At 42.4% G+C, this 18,897-nt stretch overlaps 1 protein-coding gene across 1 annotated transcript in view; it reads left to right on the top strand.

Moving 5' to 3' along the window:
- The first annotated feature begins 289 nt into the window (after positions 1 to 289).
- The window catches only part of tgfbr3 (transforming growth factor, beta receptor III), an 80,126-nt gene continuing 61,518 nt past the window's right edge, over positions 290 to 18,897 (top strand). Inside the window, exons 1-2 of the mRNA XM_086225220.1 lie at positions 290 to 552; positions 5,742 to 5,917. Coding sequence (XP_086081346.1) covers positions 5,857 to 5,917 — 61 coding nt within the window. The 5' untranslated portion in view covers positions 290 to 552; positions 5,742 to 5,856. The remainder of the gene's footprint in view (positions 553 to 5,741; positions 5,918 to 18,897) is intronic.

Raw genomic sequence — 18,897 nt, 5'->3', positions numbered from 1 at the left:
CCCGAGGAACTCCACAGCAAACAAAATGGTTGGATTCATGTTATGTATATGCACAGAAAGGTTATAATACATTTTCATCGCATAATAATTCCGTAATACAAATAGTCCGATGGAGGAATACAATCTTACAAAACTAGCAAGAATGTGTATGAGCAACCAAAACGTCCCTCTGGCACCCCTGCAGGGACTCCTGACGAGACCCCGCGCCCCGCTTTGGGAAGCCCTTGAACGGCCCATCTCGGTTCCAGCTCAGCCTCCTCCCTCCTCGGCCCGCCCCCAGATGAAGTCCGACTTTAAAGGCAGATAGATAGCAAACTGATGAAAACTCAGAAAGAGGGGGTCCGTTTCCCGCAGTCCAGTAAAATATCTCGCCGAAGTCGTCCATGTTTCCTTTGTAGTACACCGGAGCAGAGAGAACGTCCAGGCGGGAGAGCAGCCGCTCTGATATCCGCATCCACCGCCGGGGCGACTCAAGTTTTCTTGGGCATTTTCTGGAGACTCCGTACGATACGTCCGCTGCTTCTTCTGGGATAACGCTGTCTAAAAACACAGGTTAGCTTTTAAGAGGAATAACGTGTTCTGAAAAGACTGTCACTGTACTGTCTAACCTTGAATACAGTAGAAAAATCCCAGAGCTCTTTTAACTCAGCTGCTCGTAAATCCCGCTGAACATCTGTGTCTTGAATCTCTTCCTCCTCTCCTACAGAGCCATGAGCGAACAGCCGTATTGCTGCTGTTCAGCTTTGGTGGAAACTTATGAAAACGCGTAATTTAACTTGACGCCCCCGTTATTATTCTACGTATCCAAATTAGAAGGGAACCGCTGCGTGGAGTGGCTGTCATCCGCTCTTTAGTGGGTAATCACTGTGATTGACAGCGCAGACTCGTGCGACGTTTGCTTTGAAATTACTTCGATTCGTTGAATTAATTTTGTTCACGACCTTGCAAACTGTCAGTCTTTGCTTTAATTATTTAGCCGTTTTAAATACAATGAAATTGTGTCGAAACATCCAAGTGATGTGATATGACGTGTCCACACCTGAGCTAAACCTCTCTCAACATGTTGAACTTCAAGATATCCTGTTTAACAAGAAGTAGAACCCGTGTTGTAGAATCTCCTTTTTGATGCAGGACCTACAGAGCAGAAAGACCTCAAATTTCGTGTCATGGGCAAGGATGCACAAGATTTTTGTCATGTCTGTTGAGTAACCAGTTTGGGTGTTTGCTGATATTCACTGATGTTGACATTATCAGTATGAAAACAAGTTAACATGATTTTGACGTTTTTCCACGTCATGAAAACAGATGTGAACATTGTGAAATTGAATCTTTTTCTGTGTCTCTAAGACATGGAAGTATTTCCATAAATCATGTTTACTGCATTGTTCATAAAGAAGAGATAACGAACCAAAAAGAAGAGACCTGGACCGACATGATCTATTACCAAATTACCACTATATATCTGTGGATTTTGATGATTAAATGGGCTGTGAGCCCGACTCTGCCATATAGCTGACAACCAGGGATACCCGGCTTTTCGTAAGAAAATTCAACTTCCTCAACCTTGTGACATAACACTGCAGGATATTGTTAACTTGTTTAATTCAGAAATAAGTAATTTCCCAAAAGGATGAAAACATGGTTTCAAACATACAAAGTGCATCTCTTACAGGGCAATTCAAGAAATACCTTCAAAGGTGAAGTGTGCGTGGCATCTGTTAGAAATGGAATCACACGGTTGTTTGTGGTGGCGGTGGTGGGGGGGGGGGGGGGGACCCATTTCTGTGTGTTTTTATCTAGAAGTCTTCTTGATATTGGAATCAGGTGCTGGTACTGGTGTCTGTGAAAGACTTGATACTGGAATGATGTTGCAGAGTCACGTACCATTTCCTAACTTGGATTGGACCATGAAACTGCTTTAAAATAACACGAGACCTGTCACACATACAGTTCTAATCCATTTAAACCCATTTAAAGTACATATTGTCAAATAAATTTTGAATTTTTTTGGAAGTGCTGAGTTGTTTACTATAGGCTCATGATTCAACATTAAACATAATGCCAATAATCATGGTAATTAAAATTAAAGAAAGCTATGGATTTAGAACCAGTATCAGTACTGGCAGACGTGTATCAGAATTGGGTGTGAAAATGCGGATCGGTGCATGTCTGTTGTTGCTGCAGCTCATCTGGTTTTTAACCAACTAAATTCTCTCATGTTCTTCCATCCTCTCATCAAATGACGGGCTTCCTATCTCTCTTCATCGGACCGCCCCCCTACCCACTAACCCTCCCTCTTTAAAAAAGCTCACCCTTGTAAAGGTCTTAACTGGGGAATGTCTGCGGTTTGCTGTCACCGCTGTTGACAGTGAGTTATTGTGAGTCGTTATGGGCAAATGTTTCTGCTAAATCACACTGTGCAATCTTCTTCAAAGTCATTTGCCAAGATGTGCATCACGTGTCCTTATATTTGTGAGAATAAACACTGAGGTGTGCTGAGCTGTAAAGGGGAGCTTTGGTGGTTTGTCAGCTTGTTTGCTGCACGCTGTCACACCAAAATATCAGTGTAAGTCATCTGTTTGTGCGACCACAAGGACATCACGGGTGCCGCGAGAGGCAAACCTGTTCAGCCTTTTTTCATCTTTGTGACTCAGAGTGACACTTCCTCAGCCCTCTTGTCTCTTCACTCCTGGCTTGGTGATTGCACACTTAACTGCAGTGTGCGCATTTATGGTGACAATGATATGAGCCAGGCCTTTAACATGGAATTGACCATAAGTATGTTGCTTGGTTTCAGTAACGTGCTGTATATTCAGTCTGGGGTCTGCACGCTCTGATGTATTTTCCAGAGCTTCTCTGGGTGAATTAGCTGCTGGGCTTAGATGGTCAGGGTTGAAGAGAAGTCACATGAGGTGATTTGAGTGTTGCAGCAACAAAGTCAGCACCATGGCAGGGGTCTTTGGGTGTTAAACCTAGACACCCAAAACATGAAATGTCTGTTGATACACTATGTTCGCTTCATTTGAATGGTTTCTTAAAGTGTGAATTCAAAATATGATAGTCTTTTAGTTTAATGCATTTTTTAAAATCATCAGCTCTTTTAATCTTTCAAACAACAGAACAGTAGCCAGCTTAGAATGGCAGTTTCCTTTCATTGCTCTCCAGAAGTACAATTTACCTTGGTTGAGTCAGGAAGGAGATTAAGGTCAAGCAGGGGCATAAATCAAACAGAGGGCACTGGCTTTGCTTCGCTTGCTCAAAGTGTAATATTTGTCATGATCTTACAAAATGACTTCCCAGACCCTGCAGCTGCTAAACAGTGAAAGGCCCTTTTGTCTTGTGCAGCTGCCTGTACCGCGGAGCGATGCACCTTAGTGCTTTGTGCATCACATCCTTCACATTCTCTATGGTTAACAACCAGTGAGATAGAACACATCTGGTTATTCCAACACATCAGAGCTGCTGCCTCTAAAATGTCACAGCACCATATTGTCTTAAAGAAATATATCTTTTAAGTAGTTTGCGTAAACTTTTCAGGGTTCACTATTTTCAAAGAAAAAGGGTTTTTGAGTTACTGCACAGTGCAGCCAGTGCCAAACAACAGTCTCAGCAATGAGACATTATTGTGTTGGATGAGTCCTAACAATAGTGATGTCAGTGAATAACTTTAAAAATTCACATCTTCTAAGTTTAGGGTGGCACGGTGGTGCAGTGGTCAGCACTGTGGCCTCACAGCAAGAAGGTTCCAGGTTCGAGTCCCAGCTCGGCACAGGATCTTTCTGTGTGAGTCTCCATGTTCTCCCTGTTCCTGTGTGGGTTCTCTCTGGTACTCCAGCTTCCTCCCACAGTCCAAAGACATCAAGAGGGGACGAGGCTGATTGATACTCTAAATTGACCGTAGGTGTGACTGTGAGTGTGAATGGTTGTCTGTCTCTATGTGTTGGCCCTGTGATGGACTGGCGACCTGTCCAGGGTGAACCCCACCTCTCGCCCGTTGACGCTGGGATAGGATCCAGCCCCCCCGCGATCCTTTAATGGATAAGCGCAAGAAAATGGATGGATGGATGGATCTTCTAAAATTGCAAATTTTGCAAACAGCAATGATGTAGCCCTTCTGCTCCTTTTGAAACTGATAATATCTTGCTTTTCTGGTCTGGTGGTCTCTCTCTGCTCTCAGCAGTTGTGTTTGGCTTCCTCCTGGTTTGTGAGGCTGTGAGAACAGGCATGTCCATGTCAGCCAGGGCGACGCAAGGATTTTGCTCCTGTGACACAACTCAACAACCTGATGACCCAGAGGCAGGCACACACCACTATGAGAGACAATGCCATGTTATTGGACACTAGTTGACATGACTCTCAGTAACAGTACATGGCTATTTATCGTCCAGTTAACGGTGAATAATCACTAATTGGGTAATGATTAGCCTTCATGGTTATTGGCTGTCCTGAGTTAAGGAAGTTGATGAAAAGCTAAACTTTCTTTTTAAAGATACTTGGTTAATCCGAGCAGGGAAATCTGACGAAGGGAGGTGATGTGTGGATCATGTCATTAGGTTACCATGTCTTCTCAGTGTATTTTGGAAGTGACAACTAATCTGATCTGTTTTTAATGTACTGCCCCCCCCCCCAAGAAAAAAATACATCTTGCAATTATTGTGTATGATATTACACTATAATACAAAAATGTAACTTGCATGGCTCAGGAAAAATGTATTTCTCAACTCAAACATACAAACCTAGAATAACATAATCAAAATACAGAAAAACTAATATTTGTGCAGTACTATTTGAAAAGGAAGATCAAGTTTTCCTAAATTAGTCCATGCTGGACTCCTGAGTTTATTTTGCAACAGGCCTATCTGAATAGAACCAAAAGAAGAAAGTCAGAAACGACATTTGCTGTCTTTTAGTTTGGATGTTAGAAGGATCTCTTAACTGGAAATTTGTGAAAGACTCCAGTTTTTGTTTGCTCGTGTTTAGTTGTGACATTAGAAAATTAACTTTTATGTTTTCCAGCTGCCTCAGGCCATATTAAACACACCTCCTGTACATCTCCAGCCAAACAATTCAGAGGTTGAATTGCATTGTTGGTTATGGACTTGATAAGGAAGAACATTAAAAAGGTACATCTGGTACATCATCAATTTATCAATGAAATGCTTCAAATTACTTTTCACTACATTTGATTCTCCATGATATGTTACCTGTTGTACTTGCTTCATTTAACAAAATGAACTATGAAGCAGTTTGTTTTGGCTTTGTCCAAATGGTGACAGCACTTGAAGTGTGCGAGGAGAGTCGACGAGGTGAGCGTTCGGGGATCGGTTCGTAAAACCGCAATTTTTGGGGTTGGAAGCTGCTGACTCAAGACTCCTTGGTGTTTCCCGATGTTCTCCATTAAAGTGTGCTAATAATTTGTGGCATGCTCCAACATGTTTCACACCCAACAGGCACCCCACCACCACCACACACACACACACACACACACACACACACACACACACACACACACACACACACACACAATTCTCCATGAAGGGGCTCTCTCACTCTGACTGGTTATTTGAAGCATGCATGACCCCCAATTAACCTTCCTGGATTAATCCCTTGCACTCCAAACCACTGCTCCTCTTGTCTCCTACTGGGAATGTTTAGCAGAGCCTCGTCCCCTACTGTTTCTCCACACTGAATCACTCCCTGCTTCTTCTGATTGACTTTCTCTACTTTTGTTCACTTTGCAGCTGGAGCTCAACTCCCCTGAGGTTGCTTCATAGAGAGGGAAACCTTTAGTGAGTAGCAGGAGAAAGCCCATTTCATCTATCTTCTGTGTATTGGAGGCTGCAACATCATAAAATAATGGCTGGAAGAGCCACCATTCCCCTGCTACTTCTTGCCATATGTTGCCTGGCATCTGCAGGTAAGTTGCTTTTTCACATGTCAAACTAATATATAAGAGAATTATGCAGCTGAAGTAGGGAATAAATAACACTGACAACGCAAAACGTAGTCATCAACTTCCCCCACTCACTGGGATTTTCCACAGTTACTCCCAGCATGCCTTTCTAGACAGTGCTTGTCAGAGTAGTGAGTAAGGGGGATTTACTTTTTAAGAAAGTGCTGACAAGTTCAGTTGAACAATACAAGCGCTCAACAGGCCAAGATGTATCTGTCAGATTGATTGGAATGAGAACGCGATACTGCCAAATATCCAGAAATTTACCACCGGTGAAAAGGCTTAGACAAGAGCGAGTAAACATGACTATCTAAGATGAATAAAGTGTGTGTGCTCTCAATTTGTCATGTCAGTTGATATACAGTAAGTTTTTGGATGATGTCATCACTGCCCCAACTAGGGATGTAAATCTCCTGCCATCTCACGATTTGATTCAATTTCAACTCATTGTCAGAATCAGGGATGGCTCAGTGTCACTTTTTCAGATTTGATGCTGATACTCTGGCCGTGAGTATCTACTGATACTTCCCATCTCTGACACAACGGAACAGTTAGTAATGCCGTCATACGTTTGGCTTCACCTGACAGTCAAACGATTGCCACATCTCCTCTGCTTTAACCATCCTCTTCTTTTCCTGGCATGTTGCTTGAGAGAGTAAGCGGGAATTTAGGCTGATCAGCTTCAGATATCTGACCTAGTGACTTGGGCCACTACCTGGCTGATTCTGATATCGCCTGCTGCAAAATCTAGTCCGCTGTGCTATAAAATTGTCGAAGAGGACGTGGTTAATTATGACACGAAAGCAGACTAAAGTGTGGATAGATTTATTAAGTTTTCACGTTTGATATCAATAAACTGGTTGTAAACTCACAAAGACAAAAGTTAACATATGCTCATGCTTCTGAAATAAAACATGGCGCACAGCTGGCAGGTGAAACAAATGGTCTTTTGTTTTAAAAAGTTAATTAATACTTTGTAATTAACTCTCAAACAAATGTTACAGCCTCTTCCTCCTGCATGACAACAACAAAATTCTCCCGGGGAAACGGTCTCACTGTCTCTTTTGTTGACTTCGTTAAATAACGTTTAGAAAGTACATTTTGACACTTGTGAATCGATTCAGAGTCACGATTGCTCTGTGAATGTAGCCCCAACCCACTCAACAAGAAGAAGTTGTAAAATTTCACTAAAAGAAGTGCGCATGTGTACAGCTCCTACCATACAATAAAACTATCCAACAACATTTACAGAAAGAGCACTGAGCTCACTACTACTCACTGTCGCCTCATTCTTAGGTTGTTCCTCATGCTTTTCTACATTGATGAGACATATTTGTTTCTGGATGCAGGGGACACAGACTTGTTTCATACAAGTGCTTTATTTTGACTGATATATTCTATATCCATATACAGGCTCATTCTAAGCGTATGTAAGCTCAAGCCCTCTCTTTTCAGGTCATTTCACACTAATGAAAACTTAGTTATGAATATTACAAAACATCTCTCTAAATCTTACACAGTGGACCTTTTATATCCAACATCATATGATCTGGCAATATTTGTCATCTTAATGGGTGGCCAGTGCTGTTTGAGGATCTGAATATTTTTATTGTTTGAGCATGAAACCTGTGTCACCAGTTTGGCCAAATCATTTCTCACCATTTATTCTCTCGCTGGTGTGTAAGAACAGTTTTGTTAAAGGAAAAGCAGCTCAGCAACACCACGCTGCATTTATCAAGTTCCTCGGCAGTTGTTAAATGTTTTTGCTGAATTTTCTCTCAAAATAATATCGGAATATGAGATTCCCTGTCCAGGAAAAGTCATGTGACAGACGACAAGGATTTATTTTTCTTTACCAGTCAGATGTCGGCAAGAATTCAGAGCTTGATGTCATAGGGTTAAAAAAAAAAAAAAAAAATTACACAAGCAAGTTGAATTGAATGAAAAAAATAAAAGATATTCATTTCGTATGTAATTTCATATTGGATTTTGTATTGCAAGACATATTCTGTTAGAAGTGTTGGCTGGAATTCCAGGATATTCAGAGCAATCTGTTGAATCTGACAGAAACCCCAGTGGAAATGTAGAGTCCATCGCCCTTTTCTGTTTGTCCTGTCAGTAGATGTGTTGCTTTCTCAATGTTCGAGCAGAATAGAGGCCAGCTGTAATCTGTAACATCCTGTGTTGTTTTTCTGTGGTAGCATAGGAATAATTACCCGGCAGGAGGCATGCTAGCTCGCTCTCCAGAAAAGTGTGGTTCGCATTTTTCATGCTTTCAGTCTGATTGCCGCCATAGGTTATTATTTCAGAGCTCCTTTTGTAATCTCATGAGGTTTGAACCGCACCGACTTTTACACAAACAGTAACAGTGTATCCAGTTTGTTCTGTGGGTAGAGCAAACATAATCTCATCCACAATGCCAGGATCTCTAACACAATGAAGTCACGTATGAAGTTTTCCTCTGAATTCTTCCTCATATGGTGGGATGCATTGTTGGACTTTGTCACAAGGGACAGATATTTACAGTTAGGCAACAAATGCCCTTTCCTGCAAAATGGACTGGCAGCAAGTCTGCTTACTGATTTTGGAGCTAATCTTCAGATGATCCCAAGCTCTCCTAACACTTTGGAACAGGTTAAATGCTGGTCATCTGAAGGAGTCTGAGCCTGTTCAAGGTTGACAGCTCTTCTCTCAGCAATTTTTGTTTCTTATCTTTTCCATACAAAGCCACCTCAGCCTAATTTTAAACTCCCTCTCTTTTTCTGTCTTCTTCTGTCATCTCACAACATCTGTGTAAACAGTCACATCTGCCCTTTAAACTTGACAGGAGAGTTCTTACGTAATGTTTAGATTAGTCTGCAATGAGTCTTCTCTCAGTGTAATGCAATCCAGGATCTGTCCCTCCCATAACTTTTAAAACTCAGACTGCACCTTCATATTTTTCTGCTCTGCTACCGCGCTCTCTTTATATCCCCCAGCCCCTATATCCATTTTGTGGTTGTCTCCTCAACTTGCCAAAACTGTGAAAGATATATTGTGGACAGACTTTGGGTTTTTGCAGTGAAATGAAGTCTGTCAGGAGATGTGCCAGATATTAATTTGAGGCACTTGCCAGAAGCGGCTCCAGCAGGATGCTGGTTACACTGGAGGCACAATGCTGGGATGGTGGCTCACAGAAAAAAACACCAGCGAGTACTTTCTCCTCTTGATTTCACTGGTGAGACAGCTTGATGAATGACAAAGCTATTAGTCTGAGGCTACATTCACAATGATAAGGTTTCGTTTCAAAATGCATAATTTCAACCATATTTGTGCCTCACATCCCCCAATCCAGCTTTCAAAGCCTGAAAACCCAGAACCCAGAAGCTGCTGCATCCTGAGTCAGTGTGCCGTGTGTGTGTGTGTGTGTGTGTGAGAGAGAGTGTGTGTGTGTGTATGTGTGAGAGTGGACTCTCTGGAGGTGCAAAACCACAGATGGCCCAATAGCTGTAGTTTGCATGTTATGTGGGTCTTTTCTAGACTGAAAACTAGTCAACACCAGCATTGACTATCAGAGGTGGATTAAGCATTGCTAACAGTTTACAGGTGTTAGGGACCGTGTTGTCTTTGCTAGCAGTAGTTTATTGAAGTTGCTCCAGAAGATTTTCAGGAAAACTTGTTAATGTTCCAATCAAAACACCACAACCACAGAGCGACAAATTTGATGGTTCCTGTGGATGCCAACAGTGTTTATCTTGCATCTAAATTACATCCAAAAATAGATGAAATAAAGCATCTCGTCATTATTTTCCATCAAACACACTGTAGACCACACTTTTTAATTACTGCATCCCTTCTGTGAGTGTTTGTCCTCCATTTCAGTGGCCATTACCTTCTCTTAGAGTCAATAATTTTCCTTCCATCATCCATCCATTTTCTACCGCTTATCCTGTTAAGGGTCGTGGGGGGACTGCAGCCTATCCCAGCCTGCTGGCGAGAGGCGGGGTTCACCCTGGACGGGTCACCAGTCCATCACAGGGCCAACACATAGAGACAGACAACCATTCACACTCACAGTCACACCTACTGTCAATTTAGAGTATTTAGTTAGCCTAGTCTCCATTTGCATGTCTTTGGACTGTGGGAGAGAACCTGCACAGAACAGGAAGAACATGCAAACTCCACACAGAAAGAGCCCATGCCCAAGCTGGGGCTCGAACCCGGAACCTTCTTGCTTTGAGGCAACAGTGCTAATCACTAGACCACCGTGCCGCCCTAATTTCCCTGTTAAGATAAAATATTTGGAAGTACTTATGCTCCAGGGCGGCAGGCGGTGCAGTGGTTAGCACTGTCACCTCACTGCAAGAAGGTTCCGTGTTCGAGTCCCAGCTGGGGCATGGGATCTTTCTGTGTGGAGTCTGCATGTTCTCCCCGTGCCTGCGTGGGTTCTCTCCAGGTACTCCGGCTTCCTCCCACAGTCCACAGTCTGTGCAGGTTCTCTCCCACAGTCCAAAGACATGCAAATGGGTCTCGGATAATTAGATACTCTAAATTGACTGTAGGCGTGGCTATGATTGTGAATGGTTGTCTGTCTATATGTGTTGGCCTTGCGATGGACTGGCAACCCGTCCAGGATGTACCTGGCCTCTCGCCCGAAAGCTGCTGGGATAGGCTCCAGCACCCCCCCCCCCCCCCACGCGACCCTTAACAGGATAAGCAGAAGAAAATGGATGGATGGATGGGTTGATGGATTTGTGCTCCAAGGTCTATCTGTCTGTTTCTGCTGCATTTAGTCACACTTCTACCTTTTTATTAGTCTGAGCAAACAAATTTGTTCTTACTTTTACATCAAATTTTTTTTCTGTAACTGTCCACAGAGTAGACACGCTGCTTCATTTGCATTTTATTATAGATTTAAATTCATTCTGTTATGGTATGCAGACTTTTGTGTGCATGGAGACCATGTTAGTTTTAAATGAATCCTCATTAGTGCGGATGTAGCCTGAATCCAGCCTCAGATATTCAGTGTGTACAGTCGCCTGTAATGACTAAGACAAAGCACAAACATTGATGTATTGAGAAAATGCCACAAACAAAAAAGTGAGAATTTTACAATTGAATCCTTAGCTGCTAAATGTGTCCATTTGCATGTTGGTGCTGAGCAGGTGGTGGACAGTCAGTTTGGGATATTTTTCAACCTTTTTCTCTGAGAAAATGTTTTCTTGCTACAGCCAAAAACAACACTAAAGGAGAGGTGAGAGTGAATCAACACAGTAAAGTTGCTTGCCAGATGGCTAAACAATAAGCTGGAACTCTCTATAAAGCTCCATAAAGCTGAGGGGAGCAGCAGCGTCGGTTGATGACTCTCTGTAGGTTCCTCACCACAAGAGAGGCTGTTGATTATACTGCATCGATTCAATACATAATTACAGGAAATATGATATTGATATTTGATATTTGGCCTGAATTTGTCTTGAGAAGGTCACTTTAATTGAGAATCCTCATGGTTTTACATGCTAGTATTCAAGAAAACAGTTGCTGGATGAAGGACTTGAATTGTACTCATTTTAAAAGTCCATATGGTAAAATGTGCAGATTTACCCCAAAGTAAACAACTTTCTCTCTGTCTGCATTTTTGTAAACTCTTGGCAGACAACAGTCATTGCAAAGCCAAAAGCAGTTGTAATGTTTTTTCCCCTCACACTTGAGCAAAAGGTTCATCTTTATATCCACAGCGCTTTTCAGGGCCAGCTAGACGGGGACTGCCAAACTGCATTGTGCAACCACTGTAATATGAGAGGCTGGGTGTCCGGGGAGGAGAGAGGCAGGCGCAGGCGTGGGTCGTCTGGTCCAAATCGACACACTCCACACACGTACAGCGTGCCAAACCGACAAAGTCCCTTCCAGCATGCTAAACCAGATGTTGCCCGTGATTCATGCGAGGAGCCGGAACAGTGTGTTGCTAGGCAGAGTGGTTTGGATGTTTACATAGCAACGGGAGTCCCGTGTGTGTCTAATTACATGTGTGCTCTCCCCCATGGTGAGGTGTTTGTCTCAACAGCACTGTCAAGGGGATGGCAGCCACTCTGACCCCTGTCTATTTGTAGTTTTTGCTTCTTGGGTGAAGTTCACTGCAGTATCATCAAGTTTAATTAATAGCAGTGCGTACATTTGTTTTTGGGTGGAATAGAATCTGTTTGGCTATGGCAAAGATAAACATCTTAATGAGCCTTGTGTTCCAACTCACTTACTCTGTCTCAGTGACAAACACAAGTGGGAGCACCTGAATGAACCGTAGCCTGTAGAGATGTACTCATATCTTCTCCCATGTTTTCTTCATATCTTGTCAGCCTCCCATTAGGAGTTTGCTTACGCAAATGTGCAGGAGTAAACTGAATCCTATCCCTTTCCCCCTCTCTTTTTCTCTCCACAGTTCCAGTAAGGAGGCGTGTAAATAAATTCAGTCAAAGCCAGTAATGGGAGACAGCTGTGGTGATTGTGCGTTTTCCATTGTGTTTCACAGCCACTGGAGCTGGGGAGGGTTAGAGTAAGAGAGTAATGTGGAGTGTGACCTCATTGAGAGAGTAATAGTAAAATAAGGAGGATACCCACTGTCAGTATAAGTTTCAGAGGCAATGACAATAAAAAAAAAACTATGAATTTTTCTATCAGGAAAATTCAACCAAACTCCGAAGGTGTTTGAGTGGCTCGATCTGTACAGCAGACTGGATGCGAAATACTCGCTGAGGATTTCCAGGTGGCGTCTTTCATCAGACCAGCCCCTCCTGGGGCCTCACCTTCCTCACTCCATTTCCACCAGATGAGTCCTGCTGAAAGACCATGTCCCAATTTTGGAACAGTTCTCTGGAAACCAAGAGTGCTCATCCAAAAAATGACAGCGTGGCCCCTAATGAGTCCTGGATAACAGATTCTGAGATTGCAAACACTCTTCAACTTGAAGTCAGGGAGATCTGAGGTATTCTGTCAACACCACAGTCGTGGTCTTACTTACCACATATGATATATTTAAATATTGCAGAAGGCTCTTACAATAGCTGAGGGAGAGTCCCTACAGTCTGTTGAAGCATCAGCACAAATTCGTGAAAAATGCCAAAAATACATTTAATAATTATACACCACATTTTTTGGTCTTGAGTTAGTAGCTCCTCTGTTTGTAACTGTATCCGCAAAACTTTATACTTAGCTTCTGTATTGTCTAGAGACTGTTTTAACCAAACTATTACTCATCACATTTGCATTTCTTAACTATTCAGTACAGAGGCCCTTCAAACTTTTGTATGCATTCTAATGCCCAATTAGCACAGCATTAGACAAGCCACTCTTCTTTGGCGTCCTTCTTTTGAAGATGAAGAACTCCGGAGGAATGAAGTATCATACCGCTTATGTGCAAAGGTAGTCTGTCTCGCCCTTCTCACCTCTCTGGCTTCTTCACTCTGGACCCACTGATAGGCACAAAGACCCAGCATTGTTTGGCAACATGCTGATTCTCGAAGTCTCCTGTTATTACGTCTGGATGATTACGTTTTCTGGAAGAAAAAAGTCATAAGAAGCAAGACATTATCTTTGGCTATGTTTGATTGATTTTGCCTCGCAATGTATCAGTGCCCTAAGGGTGCGTTTCCACTGGCTCATTTCGGCCCGGGTTGGGTAGGGACGGCTCGGTATGGGTGTGTTTCTACTAGCATTGGGTATCACGTCAGCGTGGGTGGACTCACCGGCCGAGAGGTCCCCGGTGTAATTGTAACAACATGGAGGCAGTGTGACGCCTGTTGCTTGGTCAGTGGTTTTTGCTTAAATAGGCTTTACCAAGCGATGGCTAAGATGATATGAAGTAGACAACGTAAGTGGGTAAGTTACCCAATCTGCGCCCCGCTATGTGTTTACGTCACATGTTAGTCCCAGCTTGGCTTGCTTGGAACCCCAGCAGAGCAGGGACCAAAATGGTAATGGTTAGTACCAGTGTTGTGCTAGTTACTGAAAAACAGTAATTAGTTATAGTTACTAGTTACTGCAATTCAAAAGCAACTCAGTTACTAACTCAGATATTAAAACCAAACAGTAAAGCATTACTATGACAAGTAACTATTTAGTTACAAAAAAAAGTTCAGAACTGTCAACATTGTAAGCTCTGTACTACTTGACATGCATTTTCATCACTGAACTGAACTCTGCTAAGCAATGTGGTCTACATTCATACAAACACTAAGATGTTTCAAAGTGATTGATTAACTTTAGCCTGGCTAGCAGTAGCACTCCCTCATTGAAAAGAACAACTCAGGCGCTGTTGCTCAGGTGCACGGGGTGAGGTGACATCTGTGTCGGTATCTGTGCCGGTCCCTGACCCGCTAGCTTTAGCAACAAGTTTCATCGCCGTCGCGTGCTGCGTGCCTGGATGCTTTAATAGAGTAGAGCTGCTGTTTGCGGCCGCAGAGAGGCTCTTAGTTCTGAGACATAAGTTGCATTTAACAAAACATTTTTCTCCTTCTGCTCAACGAAGGAGAAGTAGTGAGTGTACTTCCACGTGAAGAAACTTGCCCTTGGTTCCACCATGATGTCTTGCACGTTCTTGCTGTTCTAAACAAACACGCCCCCACAGCGCAGCTCACTCTCCTCCTGTCTCTTGCACTTCTCCCAAGCCCCCCCGACACAGGAAGTAAACACAGTGGCTCAGCCGAGATAGTAAAATAACGTAAAATAAAGTAATAAACGGATCGTTTAGTAACTATAACTGAGTCATTGAATTTTAAAACTAATGCGTTTGATTATTAGTTACTGCCAAAGTTACTTTTTTGGCAGTAACTAACACGTTAGTCCCAACACTGGTTAGTACTGTGTTGAGGCCAGTAGAAACGGGGCCAAACCGAGCCGACCCGAGCCGAAGTGAGCCAGTGGAAACGCACCCTAAATGTGCACGGTGCTAGTATTATATCAGTGACATTTTACTTTCCTATTTCAAGTGGCTTGACTTTGAAGATGTCTTTTATGAATTCAACAAATGTCTTTCAAGATTTCTTTGGAACTTTTTCACTGTATACAAACTTTCATGATACAAAATGTCTTCAGCATAAGATATGTCAGTAAATACCCCAGGGTTCAGGTTTCTTAAAGACAGTGGTTGCTGAAAAGTGGTTTGACGAGATTGCAGAGGTTTCTGAGGACACTAAACATCATCATGATGTATTATTATTATAATTATTATTATTATTATTATTATTATTATTATTATTATTATTATTATTATTATTATTAAATGGGTTGTTAGTTTATATTTTTAATTTAAAATTATCTTGCTGTTTATGTGCAAGTCTCACAAACATTTATTTGCCACAGAGCTCATTCCCTTTTCCAAAATCCAGTGTAGAAGTCCTTTTGCTCTTTTGTAGAGGGAACTTCTGCGATGCCACCCTCCAAGCTGCCAAAAATATGTCTTCCCCTTGAGCTCTATTTATGGAGTCCTGCAATTCAGGCGTTTTAACAAAAATAAAACGAGGATAAAATCAAGTGAGACACTGAAGGTGATCCTGAGGTCACCTCTTGCAGGGTCTGAATATTACTGAGTAAAGATGAGGCAGCTGTTCCAGCTCCCTGCCAAGCTGCTGTCAAAGAATATGGCCTTTGCAAGCATCTATTATGGATGAATGACATGTTTTATGAGCTACAGGGTAGAAATCTCTGTCTATGGCCACTTTTAGCTAGCAGTTTGATCAGGTAAGTATTGTAAAGCACTATAGTGCTCGGTGGGCTTATGGAGTCCAGTTATGGTGGACTAGTGAAGTCTTGTGGCAGTTGAAAGCTTTCCAAAACACCGCTGAATAAATAATGCCTGTAAACTGTTGTTGCTTCTGAATAATTTTGCAGTCCTTACCACCCACGCCTTGTTTAGCTTGTTAGCTTGTTAGCTAAGCATGTGACACTATTTGCCTGGTTGCTGAAGGGTCCTTAGCAGAGAATCCTCAGACCAGTTTATGCAAGACGCTCTCAGCTGCTCTTATCAATTTACCACTTTTTAGATACCCGAACAGCCCGTTCTAGCTCTGAGACTGTGTTGACAACTTTTTTCGTGCTTTGATATTTAAGGTCCAGACAGCACATGTCAGCACCCATCAGAAAAGACATGCTGTGGTTGCACAGCCGGTAAAGTTTGTGTAGACATATGCACACATGCTTGGTTTCTCCCAGCTGTCTCACTTTACACAGTGGCTCCTATGTTCCATTAAGAATTAGTCATGTCATGTATCTCTTCAAAGCCTTGAATTTATGTCTGAATGCAGAGGTAGTGAGAATAGGACCCTTCTCTATCCTCTCCACTTGCTTTTGCCTTCAAAATGTGCCTGCTCATGGTTTACCAAAAGTTTAAAAATCCCTTTCAGCACAAATAAAACGCTACACCAGTGATCGTGCTCTCAAAACTGTGCCCGTAGTATGAAATAGGAGACACCTCTGTCTCCTAAGTGGGCATTGTCACCGCTACCCAATCCTCCACCTTGTTCGTAAGTGATGTGAACATCACTTCAAATCATTGTTTTGGGTATAATCCCTTCAACTTCTTTATGCCATTGAAAAATATAGCTTCAAGCACGACAGTGATCCCACACTGACAGTCAAGCATCATGATGAAGGAAAGTGTTGCCAGAATTCAAGAAGGTCTTGATTGACTCTCACCTCTCTTTTTGAACAAGCTTTTTAAAATCTTTTTTAAAATGTGTCTGAAAAATGCAATTTTAGGAACAGAAATGTCAGAACATACATCTTGTGAAAACTGTTTACTTTGGTGGCTTTGCTCTCTTAAAGAGTCCACATATTGTTTATCATCTAGTGTAAATAGTTTGCTTAGATATTACATAAAAGTTGAGGTAAAAGGAATGGTTGCTAGATTTTTTTTTCAAAGGAGATGCATGCTAATGTTCATTTTTAGGAAAGTTGGATGGACTGCGCTCTCATATCTGCCTGCTATGTTGGCAATACAGCTAGCAGGGGCTATGGTTAGCTTAGCCTAAAATCTGCAAGCACTGGAAAAGTGATGGACAGATATTTGATGGTTTTTGAGAGCCTGCTGCAAGCTGCGACTTGGCCAGTTGGGAGAGAGCTCTTGCTGTATGTGTTCTTTTTACATCAAATGTATTAAACCCCCCCCCCCCCCCACACACACACACACACTTCCAGTACACACTGGCACCCCTAGTTTTGAGTGTGTCATACTAGGAAGATCATTGTTGAAGATATTATACAGGGCAGTAACTAACTCAACACTCTTTTTTGTAAGGCTAAAACAAACACACTCAGTAGGGCAGGCATGTATACTGTGTACACTGTGGGGTGTGCAATGGGGTTTTCATTATGACTGATTTACAATTATTTTCTAAACATTTTACCATACTTCATCACACTACAGCATAGAGCTGAAAGAAGCTTTGCCTGCATATCAGCTCATGATCCACAGCTCCCCTGAAACGACTGCCTCTCAACCGTTATGCCAATTAAATGGCAGCTGACAAGATTATGGTTGATGAACCTGTCGGTAAAAACAGTTTGGGTGATACAGGATAACAGTCTTCGGATTTCACACTTTGATGGAGGAGTTTATGACTTCCCTAATAGAGCTTGGGCGGCCTCCCTCCTCCCTTCATCTCATTCCAGTTTCCTTCTCTTATGCCTCTGATTTCACAGCCGACAGATAAACCCTTTTCAGAGGCAAGCCAATGAAGTGAACTTACACTACCCTTATGAAAGGCTTTATTCACTTCCTGTATTAGTGGCTCAAAGTTCAGGGGTGAGTGGGCTGGGCTTGTGTCAACACTGCAGAACTAGTGATGCTTTAGTCCAAAGCCCCTAAGGAAAACTAAAGCGGGCAGAATATTACGATCCCTAAACTAGTCTCTGTGGTTCCTGGTCCATGGGAATCATGCTTCGCAGAAGGAAAGAAAGGAGGCCAGATGATTCCTTTAATCCCGTGGTTCATATGGGAACTGAGCTGTCTGGTAGGAAAGAGATATATTGGAACAAAGAGGCCCCTTTGCACCACTTAATACATATTGTAATTAAATCAGCCTTATTTTAGCTTTGCATTATTAAATCTGTTCTTATGTGCCCTAAGGTGCATTATTTTCCTCATCTGTATAAATGTTCATTAAAGGGAAGCCTGTGTTGACAGTAGTGAAATTATCTGCACCACATTGTCATTCTTATGCATCTGAAGAAACAAAATCCGCCCACTTTCTTAAGGATACTGGGAACACGATGAGTGGAAGTACATACGCACAAAGGCACACGCACACACACACACACACACACACACACACACACACACACACACACACACACACACACACACACACACACACACAGGGGAAGGCTCTTGTTTGTTTATCTTCGGAAATGGCTTTGTGGGAATATCAGATTTGTCCCAAACTGGCACACTGACTGACATCACTTCCTGTGCCCATATCTTGGAAGAGAGCCACATTGTGGAAAGAAACAAAGTGCAGTGTGTGTCTCTTAGACAGCTGATGATTATATTGACTCATAAATGCTACCAGCATGTAGCGTCCTACTTCTGTAGTCTGCCGACTCATTAGTTTGAGTTGTCTTTGTCGGCGTAAAGAAACGAAATGTGAAAACACCCCGTAAGGCCAGTGATACTGAGCCTCACGATGACAAGACACACACCACACTAAGGACCCCCTCCATTGTGTGTTCCTCTGCTAGCTCACCAAAAACTGACACTCACAAGTGGCTCAGATGGAGGCATTTCAGTGTAACATTGCTACCAACACACAGCAGGTGGAAAGCTTTAATATATACCTGAAAAGTACCCTATATTCCCCCAATATCCCCTATCTTTTTTAAGATGTGCATTTTAAAAAGGCAGAAAAATGTATTGACAGTGGCCATTTTTGGACGTCTCCCCAGCTCACTGCCTTCACTTAATCACGTGTCATATTAGT

This window comes from Aulostomus chinensis, chromosome 14 (genome assembly GCF_037954235.1).
Source record: "Aulostomus chinensis isolate RoL2024-O1b breed Wild chromosome 14, RoL_Achi_v1.0, whole genome shotgun sequence".
NCBI lineage: Eukaryota > Metazoa > Chordata > Actinopteri > Syngnathiformes > Aulostomidae > Aulostomus > Aulostomus chinensis.
This window is presented reverse-complemented; position numbering and strand designations above follow the sequence as displayed.